Source organism: Gallus gallus, chromosome 9, assembly GCF_016699485.2.
Source record: "Gallus gallus isolate bGalGal1 chromosome 9, bGalGal1.mat.broiler.GRCg7b, whole genome shotgun sequence".
In the NCBI taxonomy this organism is placed as follows: Eukaryota; Metazoa; Chordata; class Aves; order Galliformes; family Phasianidae; genus Gallus; species Gallus gallus.
In genome coordinates, this window is record NC_052540.1 from 1,088,297 (window position 1) to 1,111,190 (window position 22,894).

General features: G+C 45.9%; 2 protein-coding genes and 1 long non-coding RNA gene across 7 annotated transcripts; 1 reads left to right on the plus strand and 2 right to left on the minus strand.

Moving 5' to 3' along the window:
* Window positions 1-540: 540 nt before the first annotated feature.
* Window positions 541-3,989, minus strand: POLR2D (RNA polymerase II subunit D). The gene is given in 4 exon segments (NM_001277409.1): window positions 541-1,086; window positions 2,314-2,409; window positions 2,843-3,023; window positions 3,896-3,989. Coding segments are annotated over 4 exon segments (429 nt in total). The 5' UTR covers window positions 3,969-3,989; the 3' UTR covers window positions 541-1,007.
* A 63-nt stretch (window positions 3,990-4,052) lies between these two features.
* Window positions 4,053-12,625, plus strand: LOC107051881. 2 transcript variants are annotated; one of them, XR_005862336.2, is made up of 4 exons: window positions 4,053-4,100; window positions 6,540-6,731; window positions 7,134-7,248; window positions 12,511-12,625. It is a non-coding gene; the product is annotated as an uncharacterized LOC107051881 (long non-coding RNA). The 2 variants fall into 2 exon arrangements; XR_005862335.2 differs by having other exon boundaries at window positions 4,080-4,461.
* On the minus strand, window positions 7,842-22,257 carry AMMECR1L (AMMECR1 like). 4 transcript variants are annotated; one of them, XM_015277183.4, is made up of 7 exons: window positions 22,028-22,257; window positions 19,795-20,240; window positions 14,976-15,086; window positions 14,379-14,493; window positions 13,712-13,802; window positions 12,624-12,720; window positions 7,842-11,259 (listed from the first exon to the last, which is right to left on the minus strand). In XM_015277183.4, the coding sequence occupies exons 2-7, from the start codon at window positions 20,199-20,201 to the stop codon at window positions 11,148-11,150; spliced, it is 933 nt and encodes a 310-aa protein (XP_015132669.1). In that variant the 5' UTR covers window positions 20,202-20,240; window positions 22,028-22,257; the 3' UTR covers window positions 7,842-11,147. The 4 variants fall into 4 exon arrangements, with proteins under 4 accessions (XP_015132669.1, XP_015132670.1, XP_046754668.1 ...); XM_015277184.4 differs by lacking the exon at window positions 22,028-22,257 and adding an exon at window positions 21,713-21,951; XM_046898712.1 differs by lacking the exon at window positions 22,028-22,257 and adding an exon at window positions 21,558-21,696.
* Window positions 22,258-22,894: the final 637 nt, after the last annotated feature.

A 22,894-nucleotide genomic window follows, 5' to 3' on the forward strand; every position in this document is an offset into this window, starting at 1 on the left:
AGCGTGGAGCCTCGGTCCTTCCGCTCCCTTCGGCTCCAAAGCGTTCGGCTCCGCTCGTTTTCCTTCTGAGTGACAGAAGTTCTCGTAAAAATACGAGAGCCCGCGTTTCAGAGATGAAAATGCCCAGAAGCTGCGTGCACGGAAATAGGCCGCGGGGCAATGTGAGTTACAGCAGGAGCTGCGCCTGGGGGGCCTTCCCAGCGCCGAAAGGGGCTGCTGGGATCTGCCAAAGGAACGCTTGCTGCTGCCTGGCTTCGGGCTACCTTAGCTGTGATTATCTGGATCCAGCAACAGTTGTGGTGGTTAATGTGGTTTGTTGGCTCAGTAAGAACTGAACTAACAGAGTAGTCCTATTTCTTTCCCTTTTGCACCAGTGGAACTCCACGCTCCTATCCGCAGAGCAGCCACCTGGCACCCATGCTGCTGTTTGTCCCAGCTGTTCTTCCTGCACTTGTTTTCCTTCTTCCAGGCCAACCAGTTAATTGAAAAGGTCTTTGTGAATCAGAATACGCACATCACGCTCACAAAACACAGGACCTTAGTTAGAAATATATTTTAATTTACACTAAGCAATAATACAAAATAGTTGAGCTTGTAAAAGCCCACCATGATGATGAAACCATTTGAAAGGCAGTGGGACTCGATTCCGTGCATTGTTACTCCTTCCAGGAGTCAGGAATACGCGTCCCCACTCAACCAACCAACCAGACAGGTCTACATTTCTGCCACAAAACAGAGACGTGTATGAAACTCCCAAACTGGGGAGAAGAATGTGGAAGAAACAAATATTTGAGCCACCAAGAAAAGGTTTTTTCAAGTTCTAGTGCCCTCACAATGCAGGTGTCCTTATCAAAGCAAGAGGACTTCACTGATCTCCAGTACGCCTGGAGTGTATGACACTGGAGCTCCCTTCATCCACTGCTCAGCCCGGGAGCTGGATTGGTACACAGGGTGGAGAAACAAAGTCCTCAGATTTTCTGCTCATTGGGAGGGGTTGATGGTCAGCTTCAGTACTGGAAGCTGCGTTTGGTCTGAATGTCGTCAAGAATCTGCTGCAATTCCTCATCTTCAAATCGCCCCTCCAGGCTGCAAGGTAAGAACAATGAGGGTACAGTAAATTCTTTAGAAACAGTCTCCCTGCTCCCCTTTGAATTCATTTCAGACACCCATGCAGAGCCTTCTGTTTATGTGACAGAACTCCATCCTTCCCTGAACTTTACTACTACTCTGAAAGGGTGGTCAGGCACTGGAATGGGCTGCCCAGAGAGGTGGTGGAGTCACCGAGCCTGGTGGTGTTCAAAGAGCGTTTGGATGTTGTGTTGAGGGACATGGTTTAGTGAGAACCATTGGTGAAGGGCGAATGGTTGGACTGGATGATCCTGTGGGTCTTTTCCAACCTTAGCGATTCTATGATTCTATTCTATGATTCTGCGGAATGATTTCAAGTCATTGTATGAAAAGGGCAACCCAGGTGCAGGCTTAACCAGACCCCTTGGCCTCATGCTCATAAGCCAGTCCAGACTTGCTATGAAGGATGTGAGGAAACTGCCTCAAGTTGCATCAATGAAGGTTTACGTTAGAAAGAATTTCTTCACAGAATGGGTGGTTAGGTATTGGAACAGGCTGCCCGGGGGAGTGGTGGTCGTTTTTTGTGGAGGTATTCAAGAAATGTGTGTACAACATAAAAGATTCTATGATTCTGTGAAATCTTAGCATACAAGGAAAGAACTGTACTTCACATGGGTGTCTCATTCCTCCTCTATCTCAAGGTATGAGGTAACATATCAAGACACGATACTGGAATATCTCTCTGCCCCATCTGTACATTTTCCACCCAGCGGTTCATAGGGACACTCTGTTGTTTGCTCCAACAACAACAAAAAACAAACAACAAACCCAGCTGAGTGGGCTGAGAACCCCAATTTAAGCTGTTGCCCAGAGATGTGGTGGAAGTCCCACTTCTGGAGACATTCAAGGCCAGGCTGGGCCAGGCTCTGAGCAACCTGATCCAGCTGTGGATGTCCCTGTTTACTGCAGGGGAGTTGGAGCATTTGGTCTCTTAAGGTCTCTTCCAACTCCAAAGGTCCCTTCCAACTCTACAATTCTATCACTCTTAATCCAGTAAATGTTCTCTGAAGTGCATTAGGGATATTTAGATTGCTTCACTGTCAGATCAATGGGTAAGTGAAGTAAAACTGAGATGGAAAGTTTTCCCATCAACAGAGCTGGACTGTGAAGAAGGTATCTGTCCATAGCTAGCTTTAGATCTCAGGAAAGTACACAACACTCCTTTTGGGACAAATAAATGCTCACCTAGGAATCAAAGCTTTGGCTTCCTCAGCAGTCTCAGGACACAAGTTGGCCAAACATGCCAATTCAAATTTATGGAGCTTTTTTTGGAGCAGCAAGCTGTAAGGAAGGACAACAACTTGGTGAAATTCCAAGCAAGACAGATAAGCAAAGGAGCATCAAACCAAACAGATACCAGACAACTCTCCATTTCACTCCACTTTTTGACACTGCATTCAAGTTCTTTGAAGGAAGAAATATCTATTACATAATTGAATAGGTAAAAACAAAGTCACAGCTGTGGGAAGACCCCAGAATTACGCTACAAATAGCCTAGAAAACCCTCCCACTCACTGAAACGTGCTGTCTTTTAAACAAGGAAAACAAAGAGGTTCAGCAAGCCCAACTGAGACCCAGCACAATGCTCCTCAAAACACGAAGACCAAATTTCTTGCCTCTCCAGAAAGGGGTCCAAATCAGGAAGCATCGCTAAACCTCACTTCCATAAAACAACACTGACGTTACATATCAAATTCCTAAACCTTCCGCCCACCTACGGACACTGGCGATGGTCTCGCGGTTTTTGAAGCGGCTGAAGCGTGCTGTGTAATTCAGAGTCTTCATGAAGACTTCTGACAGCTCCTGCTCATCTTCTGCACTCTCGTTCTGTTGCTTGCGATGCTCAAGAAGCATATGCACTTCTGAATTCAGCAGAGTTTCTGCAGTCTCGAATTCTACATGTGAACAAGCAAATGTCAGCATTAAAAGTAGTAGAGCTCTGATTAAAAAGTCCACTGTGTTGTGTGTATGCCTGAACTATAGGAAATAACAACAGCAGAGTGTGCTGTCCTTTCCCCAAGGACTGGGCAGAATTCCACGTTGAAAACAGATAAAAATGACACTGTTCTGAGCAGCCACCCAACCCACTTGTCTGTTTGACCACGCTTTTTACATTTGCAGCCCCAAACTTCTGGCTTTCTGACATATTTTTGCAGTGTTTTCTTCACACAGTTTCGGCAGAACTTAAGTAGTGTATGATTTCTTTTAAGAAGAAAATATTTAGCAATGCAACATCCACCCACGGCTGATACCCACGGTCTTGGAAGACCTCCGACGTGTTCTTAAAGCAAACTGCATGCTAAGATAGGCCTTGTGCGCTCAAAATAGCGGCAGACTGCTGGCACTGGACACTATCAGAAACCCAGGGGCCCTTCAGCACTTGTTTATAAAGCTCTGTTTTTGTTTTGTGTTCTACTAAATAATTATTCAGCCCGTTGTTAGCGTGCTGAGTTATCACTCAGGCTCCAGACAGCCAGCTTCCAAAGGGCACCAATGTTGTAATGTCAAAAGAAACGTGGATCAAAAAATACAGGTTACACCAACACCAAGAACCTGCAGCTGTAACCGGCTGCGAAGAATTGCTTCCCTCCTGTACACACGCATGCAGCCTACAGCACGAAGGGCGCCCGTACCCCCAGCAGCCGCGGCCTCCCTCAGGACGCAGCACCGCTGCTCCCGAAGCCCACCGAGGAGATCCGCGGCCGCACGCCTCAGTGCTCCTCAGGGCTCTGCACGGCGGCCGCTCCCACCCCCTCCCGCCGCGCACCTTTGGGGAAGACGAGCTGCGAGGCGTCCTCTTCCACATCTGCAGTCCTCGGGTCGCTGCCACCCGCCGCCATTGCCTCACCCGGAAATGGAAGACGCGGCGCCCGGAAGCAGAAGACCCGGCGGCCGGAAGTGCAGCGCATTGAGTCCCGGCGCCCGCCAGGGGGAGCTGCGCTGACAGGAGCGGGCGGGGGCGGACCTTGCGGGTGTGTGTGTGTGAGTGGCAGGGCAGGCGGTTGTGGGTGAACGAGAGCTTTTAGGCCCGAAGTCTTACAAACACACGAACCGATGAACCCCGATCCAAGAGAGCATCTGCTTCCTCCAGGGGGACCGCTGAGGGAAACCATACAGCTGTGCTTTCGCACAGACAAACCCAGAGGAGGAGCTGCTGCGCTCACACAGTCACGCACAGTTAAGTGGGAGCTGCAGGTGCACCTCCACCTGCCTGACTGCACATCACAGTGCGCTTTGAGCTCTGTGCACCTCCATTTTGCTGCCTCGGAATGAAGGCAGCAAACGATGTCTCCAGGAAACTACCCATGCCAGCATTACATCTGTCTCACTATGGTAAATACATGGAAGTGTGGTGGGAAGGAGCATGGATAGCAATAGCAGCACGCTCTGGGAAGGAAATTGCCTTCTTTGGGCTACCCAGGAGTAATCTGTAGACCCCCGAAAGCTTCAAGCAGGCTGGAAATGACTGGATTCCTCCTGACACTGTTGGAGGATGGCCAGCAAAGTAATGTGCATGGTACTACGTTCCCTGGGGGATGCACATGAAAGTGCCCAACAAGCTTAAGACTTACAGTAATCATCTTAGCAGACTGTACAATGTCATCCCGTGCCCTTAAAGAAATGCAGAAATAGATAGCTGGAGGATTTACTGTTGAGGCCACTCCTGCTCTCCTGAGCTCACTTCTGTGCCAGCTGCAGTGCTTCCTGCGCCCTGGGGGAGGGGCACAGCCAGTGTGTGCTCTACCAGGAGCTACAGGATCAGGTCTTCGGTCCTTAATGTTTGTTAACGCTATACGAGCGTGGCAGAGAAGCTAACTGAAAACGAATTAGCTAAGTAGTACAAACAGAAAGACATTCGGGAAGATAGCATAGAAATATCTCAGACCATCAAGTGAATGAGGCTATTTCAATTATGTTTACAAGAAAACAAGGAAATCCACTCCAGATTGATGAGAGTAGCCTTTTAAAATCATTTGGAATCCCAATGGCGTCTCACATAACCTGTCTCCTCAGAACATCATGATCTCAAGTAGTAGGTAGCTTGCAGTCTCAGTTACAAATTTAACTTTTGTTGTTCCCCAGTGATCTCTCCTACTTAAGTACATGAAAACTGAAACCATTCAGGGAAAGCCACATACCTGCAAGAGCATAAAGGTACAGCCAAGGAAGCTGTGGTGGTGGGTAATGACTCACTGCCACTGCCATATTTGGTTTTGGTCTCAGGTTTTAGACATGAGCCTACTGTTGCATAGTCTGGGGCAGAAAATACTGACCATTGCAGGGTTTGGGACATTGGTGGTTTGTTAGGTAGACCCACTACAGCAATTTCTTCCTTCCCTCAGTTTAAGAACAGACCCACTAACAACTGACTGCACAAACACAGTAACAACACACACGCACACACACGAAACAACAACAACAAAAAACCCAAAACACCTTTAGCTAAACATCTGTGTAGTAAAATATAGGAATATCTAATAACAAATATGTTCAGTTATCAGCGTTGCTGTACTTCCTAATGCCTTCCAACTCACCAGCAGAACAGACCTTACCTACCTTACCTTCCTAGCAGCTCGGAAGCCTTGTAGCAGTAATTATCTACCTAGTGTGTGTGTGTGTGTGTGTGTGTGTGTGTGTGTGTCAGTGACTGGCTTTTTTTTTTAGAAAGCAGGTTTTGACTGAAGGTAATGAGATCAGAACACTGAGACCTTAATCTGTTCCCATTGTCAGCAACATTTCTAACATGTGCTACATCAAAATCCATGAGCAAAATCCCCCGCTTAGAAAAATTGGTGTCAAAATAGCCATTATTGCACAGGATTTACACGTTGGTTTTTTTAAAATGTGTTCTTGAAGTATAAATACCCAAAGTTTTCATATAATCTCACTTTCATTTATCGATTCCCTTTAAAATTGGATAATAAAAATGTAGTGAATGAACATAAGAGCAATACAAAATTACATTCATACCCCAAAATGATAACAACCTGAATGCAAAACTGGCTTTGACACAGCGTTGATTTTTCAAAATACATATATGATATCTAAGCACACTCTCAACTGGCTGTGCTGTATATAATTCAGTTTGAGAGCAATACTCACCACACACAGAGGTCAGCGTGCATATTAATAGCACTGAGTAATGTGTTCTGGCTTTAATTGTTGTCTTTGAGACATGGCATTTCTCAATCATAATTAGATACCTCTTCATATAAACCAAAAATAAATCTGCAAAAATAAATCTCTATTTTCTGCTAGGAATAAAAACGCTCAAGTGTTATTCATCTGAAATATCTTGTAGAGATTTCTCCCAGGTGCTCTGTCATTTGTTTTTAGAGTTTTTTATCAGTGCTGAATCACTCATTAATTGTCTCTCTCTCTCTCTCTTTTTTTTTCCCCCCCCCAAGCAGAAGTAAAACCAGAAGGAAGTGCTTTCTGGAGAACAATCCTGGTATTCCAATGCTGAGCTTGGATGGAGCTATTTCAGCACTTCCTTCTGCCTGAGCTCACCTCCACTGTGAGCTGCTGAGGGTTCCTGCAGCCGTGGAAGCAATGTGCAGACAAGAATCTCACAAGAAATGTGAAACCAAAAGAAAAATTAAGTAAGGAAAAACATATATGCCATAAAACGATACAAAAAATAGAGCAGTGTACCCTAGTTAAAAGAGCACATGAGAAAGTATAAGTGATAGCTTATCGGGGCACGTAACAGCAGCAGTTGTTAGTTTTGTGCTTGACATCAGGACGTACAAGTCACCTGTAGGTCGTGGTAGCTACAGACTCCTTAACTCACTCCTCACAGTGCATAAGGGACTTACAAAAAATAAATTCTTGCATTATCTTAAATCTTCCAAGGAAATGTAATTGCTAAAGTGCATGCTTTGGAGTTGCCCTGAAGTGAGCAAGCTTCTCGGGGACGTTGAACTCAGAACTGCTCTCCCTCTTCAGATATATAGTTCATTGATTTCCTTTTTCCTCTCACACTCATTCCTCCCTGATACCAGGGCTGCAGCCCCTGAGAACCACCGGTGTGAAATACGGAACCTTGAACAACACATCTGCCATACATCAGTCAGCAGCAGTAGCCTGTAAACATACAGAAAAACATTTAAACCAGAGGTAAGCAAAAAGCCAAAAGATGTCTGTTTGTACACAACCGATCCTGTCCCAAAGCAATCGTTACAGTATTTAGCAAGAATCTAGAAGTACTTTTTCCCAAAATAAAGTTGGTTTGTATTTAAGATCACTCAAGGACCTGTGAAGTACATATCATCTCTTTTTTCTTTAATTCATTTTAAAAGACCAAAACCAAAGCACACTTAGGGTACCGTAAGCCAGATGTACAGATCCATGATTTTTAGTGTGCTACAGAATTCAACATCCACGGGCTCTATGTTCCACCATCAGGATAAGTAACGGAGTTATCATCGAGTCTATGTTATTTTGGAATGCAGATTCTTTGCTGTATAATTACTACTAGAATAATTTTAGTATTTCTGTTTAATTTTCCTACTATTTCTCCTCACTTCTCCTAAAAAGCCTGTCTTTATGTTTCCAGACAGCTATGATAGCAGTTTGGCAACTCCCCTGGTTCTGAACACGTAATGGGCTTGCCATTTATACATACAGTGCGTTATCCAGCTTTGTAGATGAGAAAGATTTTTTCTTGTCCCATAAATGCTGTAAGAAACTGTAAAGAGGACAATACAAACTTTTTTTTTTCCATTATGATTTATTCTCTACAATACTTCATTAGAGGATAGAGTTCAATTATTTACACTCAGAAGTTATTATATAGGTAGGAGGCAACCAAGTGTAATACAAAGAATTGGTCTGACATCTCTGCACTGAAGGTCAAAAGAGGTCTCCTGCTTTAAGGAAATAAATTAACCCCAAAATAACTCAAAACAAAATGACATGTAGTTTCCAGAATACAAACAGAAAACAGCACTAATAGTCAGTGAAGACTGCAGATGTAGGTTAATGTACTACGAAAACAAATTATCCTGTGCAAAGGTTAAAACCATCTCTTAGATTTCTTACAGAATTTGTTTTAAGTTCTTATAAATTGTAGATATGTGATATTTTGACCATAAAACCTTCCCAGACTGAAGAGATCTCAGTTGAGATTGGCTATTAAACATGAAAAGAAGTTTAAGAACCTCACAGTGGAAACATTCCAACACTGACAGACTCCAGTGATCAAAGACATTCTCCTGTATTTGCTGTAAAACAAAGACAATTCATGCTTGCAGTGAGATTATTTCTCAGCTGTGGTTGTCATGAGAATAAGCCCTTCTAGACCAAAAGGCACTTGCTTCTAAGGATGAGTTAAATCCAGATCAAACCAGGTGACAATTGCTTTAGAGGGAGTAGTTCTGACCTGCTGTCCCCACAAAGTAACCACAGAAAAGTTAGTGAATCACTGATTTTTGTTACCTCCATCAGGAGGCAAATCAAAGTGCATTTTGTTTCTAGTTCACTCCTTTCATCCTTATGCATAGCTGCCACGTAATGATCTAGAAATGGGATTATTTCCTGAGACCACCTGTCCTTGTCATACATTTTTCTGAGCTAATTTCACTAATCGACACACTTTTCAACTGATTTCATAGCTGGACCCTTATGGGAGTAAAGCTGAGAGGGCCTGTTTCTAACACAGCAGACCAGTGGTTCTGATTTGCTAGCTTCTCTTCTCACTGCAGCAAGACAAGAACACAGTACATAGTTAGAGGCTTTTTTGTTGCTGTTTTTTTTAATCCAGACTGAACAGGGAAATGGAAGTGGGAGAGGATAAGGCCTCCCCAGTGCCAAACCACCTAGCCCACTTCAAGCTTATCCAACCATGTCATCAACCCTAAAATTCTGTTCTTTAAAAATGACAGCCACCCTTCCCCACCCCATCCCTTCGTCATCCCCTATTCAAATAAAATGAAATCAGGAAAACACTATACACTGGTGAAGACGCAGAACAGGGCAAATGCTTGAAAAGGAAACAAAGAGTGGAGAAGCCTGGCACTATATGCCTGCATGACCAGTCTCACTGAGCGTGCTCAGGGGTGAAGTTTTAGCACCATTTTTTTTGCTATTTTTAAACCTTTATGAAATTAAATTCTAACGTAGAACACTTGAACAGTAATGAGTGTAGCCCTATGTATCATACTGTTTGACAGCTGAACGGTGAATGGTATTGTCCAGAGCTGACCCCATCCTCCCTCATCACTCCGGGGCACCTGGGAGAGTGATTACAAACCCCTTGAGTTCGTAACAAGACCGATTTATTCTCAGCAGCAGGAAATCGCAAAACAATCCCTTCATCTTCAATTGCTCTTCAACAGCATCACAAGGGAAAAGCGGCAATTTATCAGAATGACCCAGTACAGGAGGAAAGCTGGGTCAGTATTGCACAGTTACCCAGAACAGGGCTCCCTCCTTTCCCTCACGTCTCTCTCCTCCAGCAGCAGCAGGACAGGACACCACCGCGAAGCAAAACCACACAGGCCTGTTTTCTTCTCTAGGACCAGAAGGAGCAGCAGCACGCAGTCCTGAGCTTCCTACCAGCCTCATTCCCTGCCTGAGAGAATTTCAGGCCCAGAACACCAGCCAATTTTAAAAGCCACTATTACCACACAAGAAAACTCTAAAGCTACGTGTGACCAAATAGCCACCACTCTAATATACACTTGTATTGTCTTTCCTGATCATTGCTGACCCTCCAGAAATGTTTCTGAATTTACAGTTGGAATTCCAGTAACCTCACTGACAGGGTGTCCCTTAACGACACTGCCAAACAACAACTGGAGAACATACCTTCCTCTTAGAACAGAGTATTTCTTGCAATCAACGATAGGAGAAGAAATACAGAATGCACGCGAGTGTCATACAGTTCAGGTGATACAGGTTTCCCCGCTCATTGCCCTGATGTGGTAATGAAAGAGCTGTACAATATATGACCAGCGAAACTACACAGGCCCGCCATAGACCAGAATACTGACAAATCTCAAGATTGATAGTCACACTCAAGAAAGTGGCTGTCCTATGAAAAGGAAGGTCCCCAAGACAGTTTTCTAAAGAAATTTCAGTCACTTGTCTCCCTTGTATGACTACAGTCTATTCCCTGCCAACCCCTCCCCACCCCCAATCAGGCTTTCTTAAAAATTCTTGACACAAAACAGGGTAGTAACAGCAAAGATTGTCCAGGGTACACTCAAGTTACCTTGTCCTTCATGTACACAGCATGACAATTTGCTCTCCTACAGGCAAAACTGCATTCTATTTCATAGCAGGCTACATTACAAAGCACCACCTAAAAACCCAGCAAACTGTAAACCAAAAGGAGTTCTAGAGAATCCATCTACAGCGGGATCTGAGGATTAGAGCCTTCTAGGGCTTACTTAAATAATGGATTCATCAGCAATACCATCCAAAGGATTTTCACATCTTTAAATGCTTTCTGTCTGTGAGGATGGGGTGCTATCCAGATGTTTAACCCTCTCTGTATTGTAACGTCCACCCGTGATGCGCGGGGACAGCAATCAGCTCTTGGTACACAACAGATACCAGAGGTTAAAAAAAAATTAAAAAGAACCTAAAAAATGTTTTATTGGACTCCGTTGCCCAGGCTGCCAGGGGAATGCTCCTACTTGATCTGGGGGGCTTTCATAACGAACAACTCAGGCTTCCAGAGTGTCGGTAACACACGCAAACAGGTTGGTCTGAAGTGGCACTTTCACTCCTAGAGGTCTTCTGCACCTCACGACAGTTCGTAGGCATGGAGCTCCAATCCAGCTAAATCCCCACTGGGAGGGAAGGCTGAGATAAGGCTTGGGCCCCTGAAGTTCTGTCATGCTCTCATCCTCCCCCCAGGTCAGCTGGAAGGCAGACTTGGCAACGGAAGCTAGCATCATAAAATGGTGCAGTAATAGAAGTAACTGGACCAGGAAGAAGAGGCGTCTGCCCCGATGATGTCGTAGCCGTTGGCAGCAACTGGGGGGTGGGACTGGTCATGCAGCCGTGTGTCAGGAGTAATGATTGTAGAGGGGAGGGGCATGAAGAGTGCCATTCTGGAAACAATGCTGACGAGAGGCCATATATTCCGCGTAACTGATTGTCACCTTCTCACTGCGGTACCTGTGGAAACAGCATCGGAATAAAAAATGGAAAGAATCATAGAATGGCCTGGGTTGAAAAGGACCATAATGATCATCGAGTTTCAACCCCCCTACTATGTGCAGGGTCACCAATCACTAGACCAGGCTGCCCAGAGCCACATTCAGCCCAGAGAGATCAAGCCGCGTGGACCGGACTAAATACGTTCATCCCACATCACCTTTTGGATCATCCCCAACAATGATAAATAAGGAGACACCCACTAACTTCAACAGCTACTTTTCCATCACCTTATGCAATAGTCTGGATAAACTTCCTAAGCTTTATTTAGCTTTAGTGTACCAAAAATTAAGCCCTGTTCAAGATAATCATAACAAAGAGGACTCCTGAAGTGGCATACAGGAAACAAACGATCAACCTGTATTCTTTTTTTTATCTACTTCCTGCAGAGAAAAAAAAAATGGGGGCATGAAAAGTTTGCTGGAAGTGAAGACTCAAAGTTTCAGAGACCAAACTGATAGTATTCAACTATTATTTACTTCTCGGCTGACGTTCATTCTTGAAAGCTGGTGAAAGCAGATGATGCAGAGCTGGGTAAAAGATTTACTATAGGGTACATGTCATTCAGTCCATGTTGTACAATCAGAATTCACAAAACATGAAGTCCCTCCTGAGAAAACAGATCCCCAAAGGCACTTCTAAGCACACTGCACGAAAGAACTTCAAAGCAGCTGTGAATTGCACTGAGTCGCTTCCGCCGGGATACACCTCCTCCTGCTTACACCACCTTCTAATGAAAAATCTCATCCTATCCTCTTATTAAAACGACAAAACAAAAGAGCCCCACACCTACCTACCTCTTTACTCCAGACATGGAGAACAATGAGACAAAATACTGTGTTTCTACACAAAACCGAAATGTCAAGATTTTTATTAACGAGGGGAGCTGAAGCCAATAGCTGGGAGTGTAGAAAAACAAGCAAACCCTAAAAATCAGCCAGATGTAAGCTGGAAGACAGCTATCACCTTCAAATAGCTACACCCCCCACAGATCAGCAAGTTGAGAGAAGGAAGTCTGTTGTAAAAGTACAGAAGAATCAACCTTTTAATAAACTTGCAGTGTTCTGCTTCTTTTGATCTGATGACTGCGTTAAAAAATAGCGACAGCTTTCTGAAAATTCTAACTTGAATCCTGCACAGACTGAACACGTTACACTTCATTCCATATACATTATCTGCCTAACAGGTAGAATTGGTGATTTTGTCTTTCAGCCTCTACCTATCACCTGATAGAAGCCTGAAGACATACACCTGGCACAAATAAATTGAATCATCCACAAAACACCATGAAATAAAACTTAAAGGCAACAAATACATCACCTTACCTGGTAAGCTTAATCGTTTTCCTAAAGTCATTGGTAATCGGAGCCTTAAAGCCACCTTTCCTGAGTAAGGAGTCTATGGTCTGGATCTGATCCCAGTCTAACGAAAAAGAAAAACAAGGGATATTTTTCAATATAAAAATGATGTCTGAAGAAGAGAGGAGATGCATTAAAAGGCCGCTAGAGAAGCAAACTAAACAGGAAACTCTGAACTTTAGAAATACCAGTGCCAAACTGGACATATATGATCTTACGCATGCACACTACCTGCACATGCCAACCCCTTTTAACTCATATTTGAATTGCAGTGTCTATAAAAACAGTAATCCCATCTTTTCCATATGACCTCTCTTCTTACAAAGGTCCGTGCCTTGCCTCTGTTGCAGAGACGCCAGACTGTTTTATCACGTGCCACTCAGTTTTAGCTCTTAAGACTTAAAGTAAGGTAATACTTAGCTTTACACAGACAAATTGGGATCAGCCTGATGCTCTAGTGATAGCACAGTGCACTGCTATGTGAGAGATCAGAGTTAAAATTCCTACCTTAGTCTTTTGCCCCAGAGCCAGGAGGATGCGACCACTCCACTCTGCTAGGTGGAGGAAAGGAGGCAATATTTTGAGCAGTTACCATGGTGACCGCTACTATATTTGAGTGGGAAGTGTGCTCCAGAGGGGCCCTGTTTCCTGCCCTCATCTGGAGGATGCTACTTTAGCAACAATGAGGAGGAAAGGAACTCTCCTGTTGGTACTGTGCAGTCTGCAGTTATCCTAGTTGGTGGAAGAAACATAGAAGAGGAAAGATGCAATGCTAAATGAAGCTGGAAGTTCCATATTTTGAGATCCTCTATTTCTTAAGCCCTAAAACATTTTTTACACTAAGATAAAACTGTGCACAGATGTGGGATGAGAGAAAGGCCAGATGAAAACCCAACAGCAGCTGTATCAGGTGTCAGTTATCCAGATTAAGTCTGGTGGATCCAAGGCACCACTATGAGGAAAGCATTGCAATCCAAACCCAAAATCCACAGATTTATGTTACCCAATTCTGTGACACAGCATACTGGCATGTTTAGCTGTCATCTCAAACCCACCTTGTTCCTTAGCAACCTCAGGTAAATACGTGGCTGTGCGTTTGACACCTTTCTCATTGATGAACTCTATTCTGATCCCATGGATCCCAACCTATAGATGGAAATGAATAGCCAAATAAGAGGTGTTTGCTACCACTAAGTTAATGATTGGTTTGTCACTCATGCAACACTGTGCATTTCTCTACTACCAGCCTCTCCCTGCCACCTCTCTGAAAGAAAGTTTCCTTAGAAGTCTGACAGTTTGCCATCTCCCACTGGTCCAGCAAGACAAGAATCTAACAAAGAATCATATCTAAGCTAGCCCAACCACAAAGCCTACTTAATATTCCTTGAGCTAAGCATACTTCTATGTAAAATGTCCTAAACATTTCTTATATGTTAGGTTTCAGCTATCTTTTATTCCTGATTTCTGTTTACAGCATCAAAGCACTTCCCAGGCTTTTACCCATAAAATACTTTCTTTGCCACTTCCACTGCCACTCAGATCCCCTCCCAGTCAATATCATATAAGCCCATCATCCTCCTCCCTTCTAGTTTCCCAGCCCCATGTTTCTATCCCCAGTTTGGTTCCCCATACACCCTTGTAACGAAGGAGACACATCACTATGTACTAACCCGAACCCGAACGGAACGAGTGATGCAGAGTTCCAAATGCACCTGTTCTCACCTCCCAGTCCAAGTAGTCACTGGCATCCTCAAAGTTAGTGAGGAGGGAGACAGAGCAGAAGAGTTTGGGCAGCTCCTCGCGGGTCAGGGGTGGAAATCGGCTGTCCTTAAGTGCACTAAGGGAAGAGAAGATATATTGCCTCATCTGAACACTCAGTAAAACCCTCAGATGCTCAGTTATGCCCCTGTTGATTATACCTCTGTGAAATATGTATTTTTTTTATTTGCCACAGCAGATAAAGTGATTTGCACCTATTCATAACACTAGTTACAAGCCTCCTGATGCTGTCTTCCACTTACTGCAAGTGGAAAGACTTGCAGTAAGTCAGGGGATACATGACACATCAAAACTGTTAGGATATAAGGCAGATTCAATATTAGCTATAAAACACTGACCAAAATTCACCTGGTGCAAATATATTCCCCTACATCCTGATACATTACCTCCACCTAAATATCACACAATTCTCACGTCCATTTTGCTGTGAAGCGTATTAAAATTAACTACGTTAATCCAATAAAATAACTTAACTTTGAATCCTCATAGATCCTCAGCAAATTAAACTATTTTCAGGTTTATTTAATTTTCAACAGTTACCTGGTTAATGTGTATTCCCTGAGTCCTGAGTGAAGATTCATGGCTGAAAAGGTCCCGATACAGCCACGAAGCCGCTTGTCTCGCCCCGTCTTCCACGTCACAAAGAGTGGACTGAAAAGGCAAGAAACAGGAAATACTTCAGCCTCTAGAGACAGACCTTTCAGGGGAGACAACAGGCACAGAAGAGCTTGTATGCACACGCTTCCTTTCTCATCCTCTCTGTAATAAATCCTATCAGGCATGCCTTCTTAACCTGCCGTCTAGAAATGTAAATGAAAAAGACACTTCCACATGCAAAATCCATTTATCCCCACACCTTTCCAGCACGCTTCCTTATCTCCACCAACACCTTCCTTTCTAGACCACACAATTTTCTTATGAGTAAGATTTGACCCCACTCATTAAGTTCTGTGAGTAATGGCCTCACTTAACAGCATCTGGTAGCCTACAGGACAACCAAAACTCATACAGGTGATGAAAATTAGATTACTCATTTGTAGCACCCTTGAAAATGAAAGGCCTTGAACAGTTTGCAATCTACAAACCATCTATAATTCAGGTTTACAGGAGAAGTATAAAACCGCTGTATTGTTCTGACCCCAAAAATGCATTTTCCCCATCTACTCATAGATCTACAGGCATAGCAGTAGATTCTCAAAGTCAGCAAGCTCATTTCAATCTATTAAGCTGACAACCACAATAAAACCTTCAGAAAACATGAAATTCTTTACAGCAGTATTTAAAAGAGCTCTGCAAAGAGGTAAACAGATAAAGACAACAGTGAATACCAGGGGCAAAAAGTTCACTTGTACAGAAGGGAGTGAAATTGCAAACAGCTGGAGAGAGAAACAGGAAAGAAAGGATAATGGTGGCTGGAGCTCTACAAAAATGTCGGAACAGCTGGAAAATCATGCAAGGCAACCGATGATGCTGATCTAATGGTAAAAACAGGGTAGCTGAGCTTACTTTTTCAGATTACAGAGTATCGAATGCAAGAAGTGGTTGCTCAGAATTCAAACAAACTCAAACATAAAGGAGAAAGTTGGTCATCGGTGACACCAAGCGTGTGGATTTCTGTTGGACTTCACGATGATATGATAGGAAAACATGCAATGTTAAGAAAAGCTTTTTGTGACAAATAGATATTACCAAGAGTTCTAAAACATGAAGGCAGGACTGATTCTACATCAAAGCATGAACAATAAATTTCCTCAAATTCTTGAAGCAATGTGTTTTTGCAGTAAGTGACACAAAAAGTATGGAGAGATTCTGTTCGGAAAGCAAAATCAGCATGGAGAGGGGATGATTTCTCAAACACAGGCAACAGCTTCTAACATCTTAAAAATCAGAACCTTTTATAACTTGCAGTGACAAAGCAATGTCCAGTGCTGTTACCCGGAGCAACAACAGCACCACAAGACAAGATCACAGCATAAACCCAGCATTTGGGATCTAGTTACCAGCTGTGACCAACTGCAGAAATGCCACCCTAAACAGCAAACAGTCTTCAGGTGGTAATTGTGAAGTACTTTGCCCACAGAGGAAGTGGCAATGTTCTTCAGCAACCAACAGCAACCATCAGCCACTTCGTGGCTCCTTGACCAAGGCAGAGGAGTTACTGCTCTCATTTTCCAGCTACACTTCAAGGTACTTTCAGGATATCATTCCTCTCTATTTTCATCCAACCACCATATATTGAAACAGAAAACAGAAAAAGAGCTAAGAAAATACATTAGAAAGCTTACAGTTAAAAAAAAAAAGACAGTAAGCTTACAAAGGAGATTTCTGAGACTCATTATTGTCACAAGCTTGGTGAGAGTTTAGCTTAATCTAATTAAACTTTTGGAACAATTACTTTGCCCAAACAGAAAAGGAAGGGAGAAGATGAAAAGCACTGCTAACAGAATACAAATGTAAGTTCCTTCTCTTCTTGGATTCACATCACAGGTTCACATTTCCAATTCACCTCTTTCCACTTTAAAAAAGTTTCCAGTGAACTGTGACACAGCTTCCTACATCTATAATAGAAGAGACATCACCAGGAAGGACAAGACAATTACATCCAGGAGGCCATCATATTTAAAAAGATCTCATTTTTAACAGGTTTTGACTGTGGTCATAACAACCGAGGCATAAAGAACGTATATCATTTCAAACATGTCGATAAAATTGCACTGCTTTCGTTTTTCACCATATAAAAGACACTGTTTCTTAATGTGAGGAATAAATGCTTTTAGCAAATTACAGGCGCTGATGACAAGAATTGTTTCACAGCCCATTCCAGAAAAGTGCATTTCCTTTACATCTTAAGAGAAATCTCAATAATCTTTTGCCCGCATGCACTCAAGACCACTTTTTGATCCTTTGCAGCCATACTCTGGTCAGCTCAGGGCAACCACTTCCCTCTGGCCGCAGCCCCCTACCCAGGCACTGTGCTGCAAGCGGGCTGTGCTGAGTACAGAGCAGCTCCAGGAGCAGACAGCTACAATGGGAGTTAAAGTAGCAAAACGCAGGCTGTTGGAAGCAGTACACTGTTGGAAGCTCACATTACAGAAAGCACTGTTGTAGTACAGACTTCACAATGCATGTATGTTATTTTTCTTGCATGGCAACTAGGAACTTGCATGCTACAGAACTTTGGAACAAACTGGTTTTGTTCTGAAAACAAAACAAAAGTTCTAAAGTCAAAGAAGTAACCAATTAACTATTTCAAAATCATCATTTTCTCAGTAAGTCGAATAACAAAGGTAATACTTTCTTTCATTTGCCAAGTTAATTCAGAGCTGACTCTGATTCTTGCAAGCCACCTTTTCTACACCCATCTGCGAACATCAGTGTTAAGGTGTGTACAAGGTGCTGTGCCCACAGGTACCCATTGGCACCACCACAACCACCACCACCACCACCCATGTGTGCACCCTCTCTGGATAACTAGCATTTACAGCAGACTCTAAACCATAACAGTCACAGTTATGACATCACACTCCTTATTCAGGATCCCAACCATCACAACCACTGTCTTCAGGGTTTGGCACCGATAGGTCTGCTATCTGAGGAACAGCTCAGGAGAAACCTGGGCAGCTCTCTGTTCCTTCCATCAACAGTCTCCTTCCTGTCTCTCCTGAGGGACTTCTGGTGTATATATCTTTGGTTTTGCTTCAGAGTGATGATTTAAAGGCCTTCAAAATGATCAGCACTGGAACGCTCAATGAATTTTAACTTCTCAAATGGGGGCTCACAATTCAAACAGCCAACATTTCTGAAACAAGGCCCCTTGTGAAGCTCATCAGCAGAAATGTAATTTAATGCCAAAATAATGAAGCCATATAAAAAATAATCTCTTACTGACTACAGAACAGAATGCCACCACCATTTCAAGCAACAAAATAAACAAATATGCTCCTTTTAGAAAACAACAATTAGTTTAGGTATGAGAAACATCAGTAGAAACATTTCAGTCTGGGGATGCCCTACAGCTATTCTGTACTCCAATCCCGAGTCTGTCTCCATTCACTTGTTCTTACAACATTAAACAGCTTAGCCTGCAGTAGCATTCAGAGCATGTACCTATAATCCTGCTGGGATAATAACTGCATGGATACACAACCTACATCTGACTCCACAGTGACAGCCAGTAAGGTGGGGAGACGTTCACTGCAAGGAAAAGTCCTTGACCTCCTTAAGCTGTTGTTCCTTTACATCAATTTAAAATTCATTAATTTAAATTAAGGGTGGCAACACCTTCCTATTTGCTCTGTTGTTCTGGAGGTAGCCCCTCGAGGGGCATCAGAAGTTCTATTCGTCATTGATGTTTCCCATGTAATTCTTCATCCAAACATTTTAATGACATTAACGTTTCCACACCCACACATTCAGCCTTCAGATAAACGTTAGGTAAATCTCACCAAAGTGAAATGCCAGGTAGCTTTCATAAATCCTGCTCCTTGCTTCTTCTCATACCCATTTCCTTTCTTCTTAACCTTGCTATCATCCTTGAAAGTGAACTCCCAATTTCTGCCCATACCGTCCAGCCAGCACCATCTCAATAATGGTCAGTTTTTCAGTTCCACAACTTGAAAATGTTTGATTCCCCTCCCTACTAAACCCATTAGCTTGGGTAGCAGAACACACCCTTGTGCGTGTCCTTGTCCAATTCTCTCTAGCTCAGCTGTTGTTTCGGGATCAGCCAGAAACTTGCTTCAACTGCTTACTTCCCTCCTTCCCCAATCTGCTAGCAGAAGAAAGTCTCTTCCCTCGTCCTCAGTGCCTGGTATCAGAAGCAGAACGCTCTTCAAACTAATTACATTATTTTGTTGTTTTCTGTCAACTGTTTAATTTCAGCTTCAGTTGTTTTAGTAGAATTTTATTAAGGCATGGTGTGGTTAATTACTTGCAGAGCAAGAAGCCTTACAACGAAGGAAGCCAGCAGCAGCAGTGTTATCATGAGGTGGATTTGCACTCCTCAATAAAAGCACGGATGGTCTCATGCAGTGCATCAGACCACGAGCCAAAAAAGCACTGTAACTCCTCATATATCTGCCCAGCTTGCCTGTAGGACTAGGCCTATTCTCACTTGAACACCACTCTTCAGAGTTCCACTCAAATCCAGCAAGAACTTCAAGAGAATATCTTTACTCTTTCTCACAGCTACAGGGCATCCTTTCTGTGCCTGGTAGGCCGAGCAGAACGTCCCCTTCCTCCCCACGCACCAATTCTCCCTCTCCCCAGAGAAAACCCTGCCGCCCACCCCAGCACCCCAACACCATCACAGCTCTGAGTGCTGCTTTCTCCGCTTTCCTCCCACACACAATTTACTCACTAGGGGTCATTGGTAAATCGAGGAAGTCGTGGCTGAGGGAAACCGTAGAGATGACAGTAGAGTACATCAAAGCAGTAGCAGCACATCTCCGCTGTCACCACCAGGTTCTTGGTGCTATTGGCAGTTCCATTGGGCCGAGTAAGTGGGCTCAGAGCTCCTGAAGTGGGATTCATTCGAGTAATTGGGGAATTTCCTGGGCCCAAAGTCAAGTCAGATACGTTCTCCCTTCCATTATTCCCATCTGTGTGCTGGTGGTTCTGAAGAGGACCTGAACTGGAGCCTGGTACAGTTGTGGCCTGATTCCCATGACTGTGCGTTCCGCTCCCGGACAACTTGGGCTTCTTTACCCCACAACAGCCAGCTGCCAGCTTGGGCTCAAGGGGAGGAACACAGCGTCTTTTTCCCATCCTGCTTCAAAACTTGCTGCCTGAAGCACTTGCAGAACCCTGGAAAGGAGGGGGGAAATAAAATCAGCACTACACAAAACAGTTTCCAGTTGGAAAACCAACAGCTGCTTCCTTGCTTATCAAAGTTGTCAGCTTTGCCTTTCCAACAAAAAGCAGAAGAAAACCCTTCCAACATGCAACTTGCCTCACCCCTCCAACACAGAGGGAAAACCAATCCAGCAAGCAGAATGGGTACTTCTACACATAAATCAAAAGAGTACATACACAAAAGGAAATTGTGCTTCTGAGATATTGGTGTAGTTTACCAAACACTTTGAAAACAGGCAGCTCATCACAAAAACAAACACCGCAACAATAAACAAGCAGACCAGCAAACTAGCCTTCCCATAAAGGGAGGGAAATTGGGAAAATTGAAGGGGAAGGAAAAATAAGGAGACTTGGGACTATACATCTCATCAAATAAACTTGCAGATCATCTGTTCCATCCAAATAATGGCTACGCCAATGGCAAACTGCTTCACAGCCACGGCTGCACCTCCCTTCCTCCTTATCAGCAGAAGGGTGACAATTCCCTTGGCCCACACTGCAGGGTTTGGGCTCCCAGTGCTGCCCCCCTCGCTACAGAGCGGCTCAAGCAGGGCACAGAGAGAAGCTACGAGCTTTGAACAACCACTCTGTGAATAACAGACTACAGCCCAGACCCCAGGAGCCAGCACCTGCATTAGCTTTCTAGGACTAATGAAATCAGCAGTGCCCAGAAGCAGACAGGCGAGGTCAAGATACACAGGAGAGGAAGAGCTAAAGATAAGCACAGCCTGAGAGGAGGGAAGTGGTAAGTACAGAAAGCAGATACGTGCACAGCAAAAGCAGAACTGATAGAGAACACTATCTCATACAGCACGAGAAAGGACGGGACAGAGGGAGGAAAGCGTATGCAGATCCTCAAGGACCACACAGCCAGGGGAAGAATTTATTGACTGTAATGCCGCCATCACTGTGGGATCTGGGCACACCGAGGGAGGGAAAAACAGTTCCCCATCCGTCAAACAGGGCTAAAAGCGCAGACGTCAAAGGCACAGAGTACCACGGAGACCTGGAAGTCACATCCAGCTCCTGGAGCACCAGGCTGCCGCCTCAAGCACCGCACCGCCCATCCCGCAGCTGTTCCAAACAAAGTACTGATTTGCGAACCCAGAGCCCGTACACGGAAAAGGGGAAAGCCCAGACCCACACAAATGCACAGCAGTCCCTGCTCCGACAGCTCCCTTCCTTCTGTGCTGCTGCCACAGCGCCAGCTGCACCCAGCAGCTCCCCGGCACGGCGGCAACGGGACACGCGGAGGGACGGATTGCTCACTCTGCTTAAAAAGCCCTCCCTCAACCGGAGGGCACAGCGAACGCGACCTAAGGGAATCACGCCGCTTCCTCCCAGCTCTGCCTTCGGGACCGAAGACAACAGGAAGAAGAAAAGTTGTGCCGCCGCAGCTGTGGCAGAGGAACGCATTCTGTTACCGCTCAGCCGGTCCGCACACAGGAAAGCAGAGCGCCGCGCCCGTCCCTCACTCGCTCGCTCCTCGTCGTGCACCAGCGCCGTCCCGGCAGCAGGGTCGGCCCAAGGCAGCCCCTCGGCCCCGGCTCACCCCTCCTGGAGGGCGGCACGGCGGCACGGAGCCGCACACGGGCGGGCTGCCGGACCTCGCCGGGCCCACGGCGCGGCGGACACCGGCCTGCGGGGCTCCCGGCTCCGGCCCGGCCGCTGCGGGGCGCTGCGGGACGCGGCCCCGGTGCCGGGCAGCCCTCCCCACCCGCGCAGCGGCGGCTGCCCACCTCCTGCCCCGTCCCGGGCCGGGCGCGCTCCGCCTCTCCCCTCCTCAGCCCAATCGCCGCCGCCGCTGCTGCCCCGCCGCCGCCGCCGCTCGCCCCGGCTGCCGCCTCATGGAGCCATGGGCCCGGGCGAGGCTCCCCGGAGAAGCGGGCCCGGCGGGCAGGAGGGCGGGCAGGACCCGCCGGGAGCCGCGCTTCCCGGGGCCAGCGGCAGCGAGGGGAGGTGGAGGACTGGAGCGAGGCCGAGGGAAGGTCCTCCGCGCTCCCGACAGCCTCCTCCCCGCCTGTGAGGTAATGAGGGAAAAATGCACATAGTCCGCCAGCTTCCCGTCGGCCCCGCGGCAGCGGAGCGACCATAGAGAAGAGAGGGCGCTCTGCCCGCCTCGCAACCATAGATGCGCCGACTTCCGCTCCGCGCCGGGACCGGCCTCCTTCCGCGTCACGTGACGGGCCGCACGTGCGAGGACAGCGTCGGGGGCGGGAGGGGCCGCGGGCGGGCGGGGCCTCAGCGGCAGGGAGCTCCTACGCCCCCGGCCGCGCTTCGACCCCGTAGGGCGGGGGAGGGGAGACCCCGGTCACGTGGCGGGGATAACGCTCTCCCATTGGCTAGCGGCCGGCGTGACGGCTTCGTGGAGGAGGGGCGCGGGATTGCGGGAAACGTCCATTCCGCGGCGGTGAGGGGGGAGCCCCGCCCTGTGCCTCACGCGCCCGCGGGCGGGAAAGCGCTGAGAGGGCTCCCGGCGCTGGGCGGGGCTGGGCCGCTTGGAGCCCGCTGAGCTGCCCGGAAACGGTCGTACCTGGCGGGCAGCCCGCTGAGGGACGGTCAGACGCTGCTGACGTGCAGCCCCTCACGGCCCCGCGGAGCGTGCG

Excerpts from the sequence above, each read along its gene's own strand:
- AMMECR1L (XM_015277183.4), bottom strand. The coding sequence starts at position 20,201 with ATGGGAAAAAGACGCTGTGTTCCTCCCCTTGAGCCCAAGCTGGCAGCT. Across the intron at positions 12,721-13,711 it reads TGAGGTTGCTAAGGAACAAG|ACTGGGATCAGATCCAGACC; the intron begins GTGGGTTTGAGA and ends CTTTTTCGTTAG. Across the intron at positions 11,260-12,623 it reads AAAACGATTAAGCTTACCAG|GTACCGCAGTGAGAAGGTGA; the intron begins GTAAGGTGATGT and ends CTGTTTCCACAG.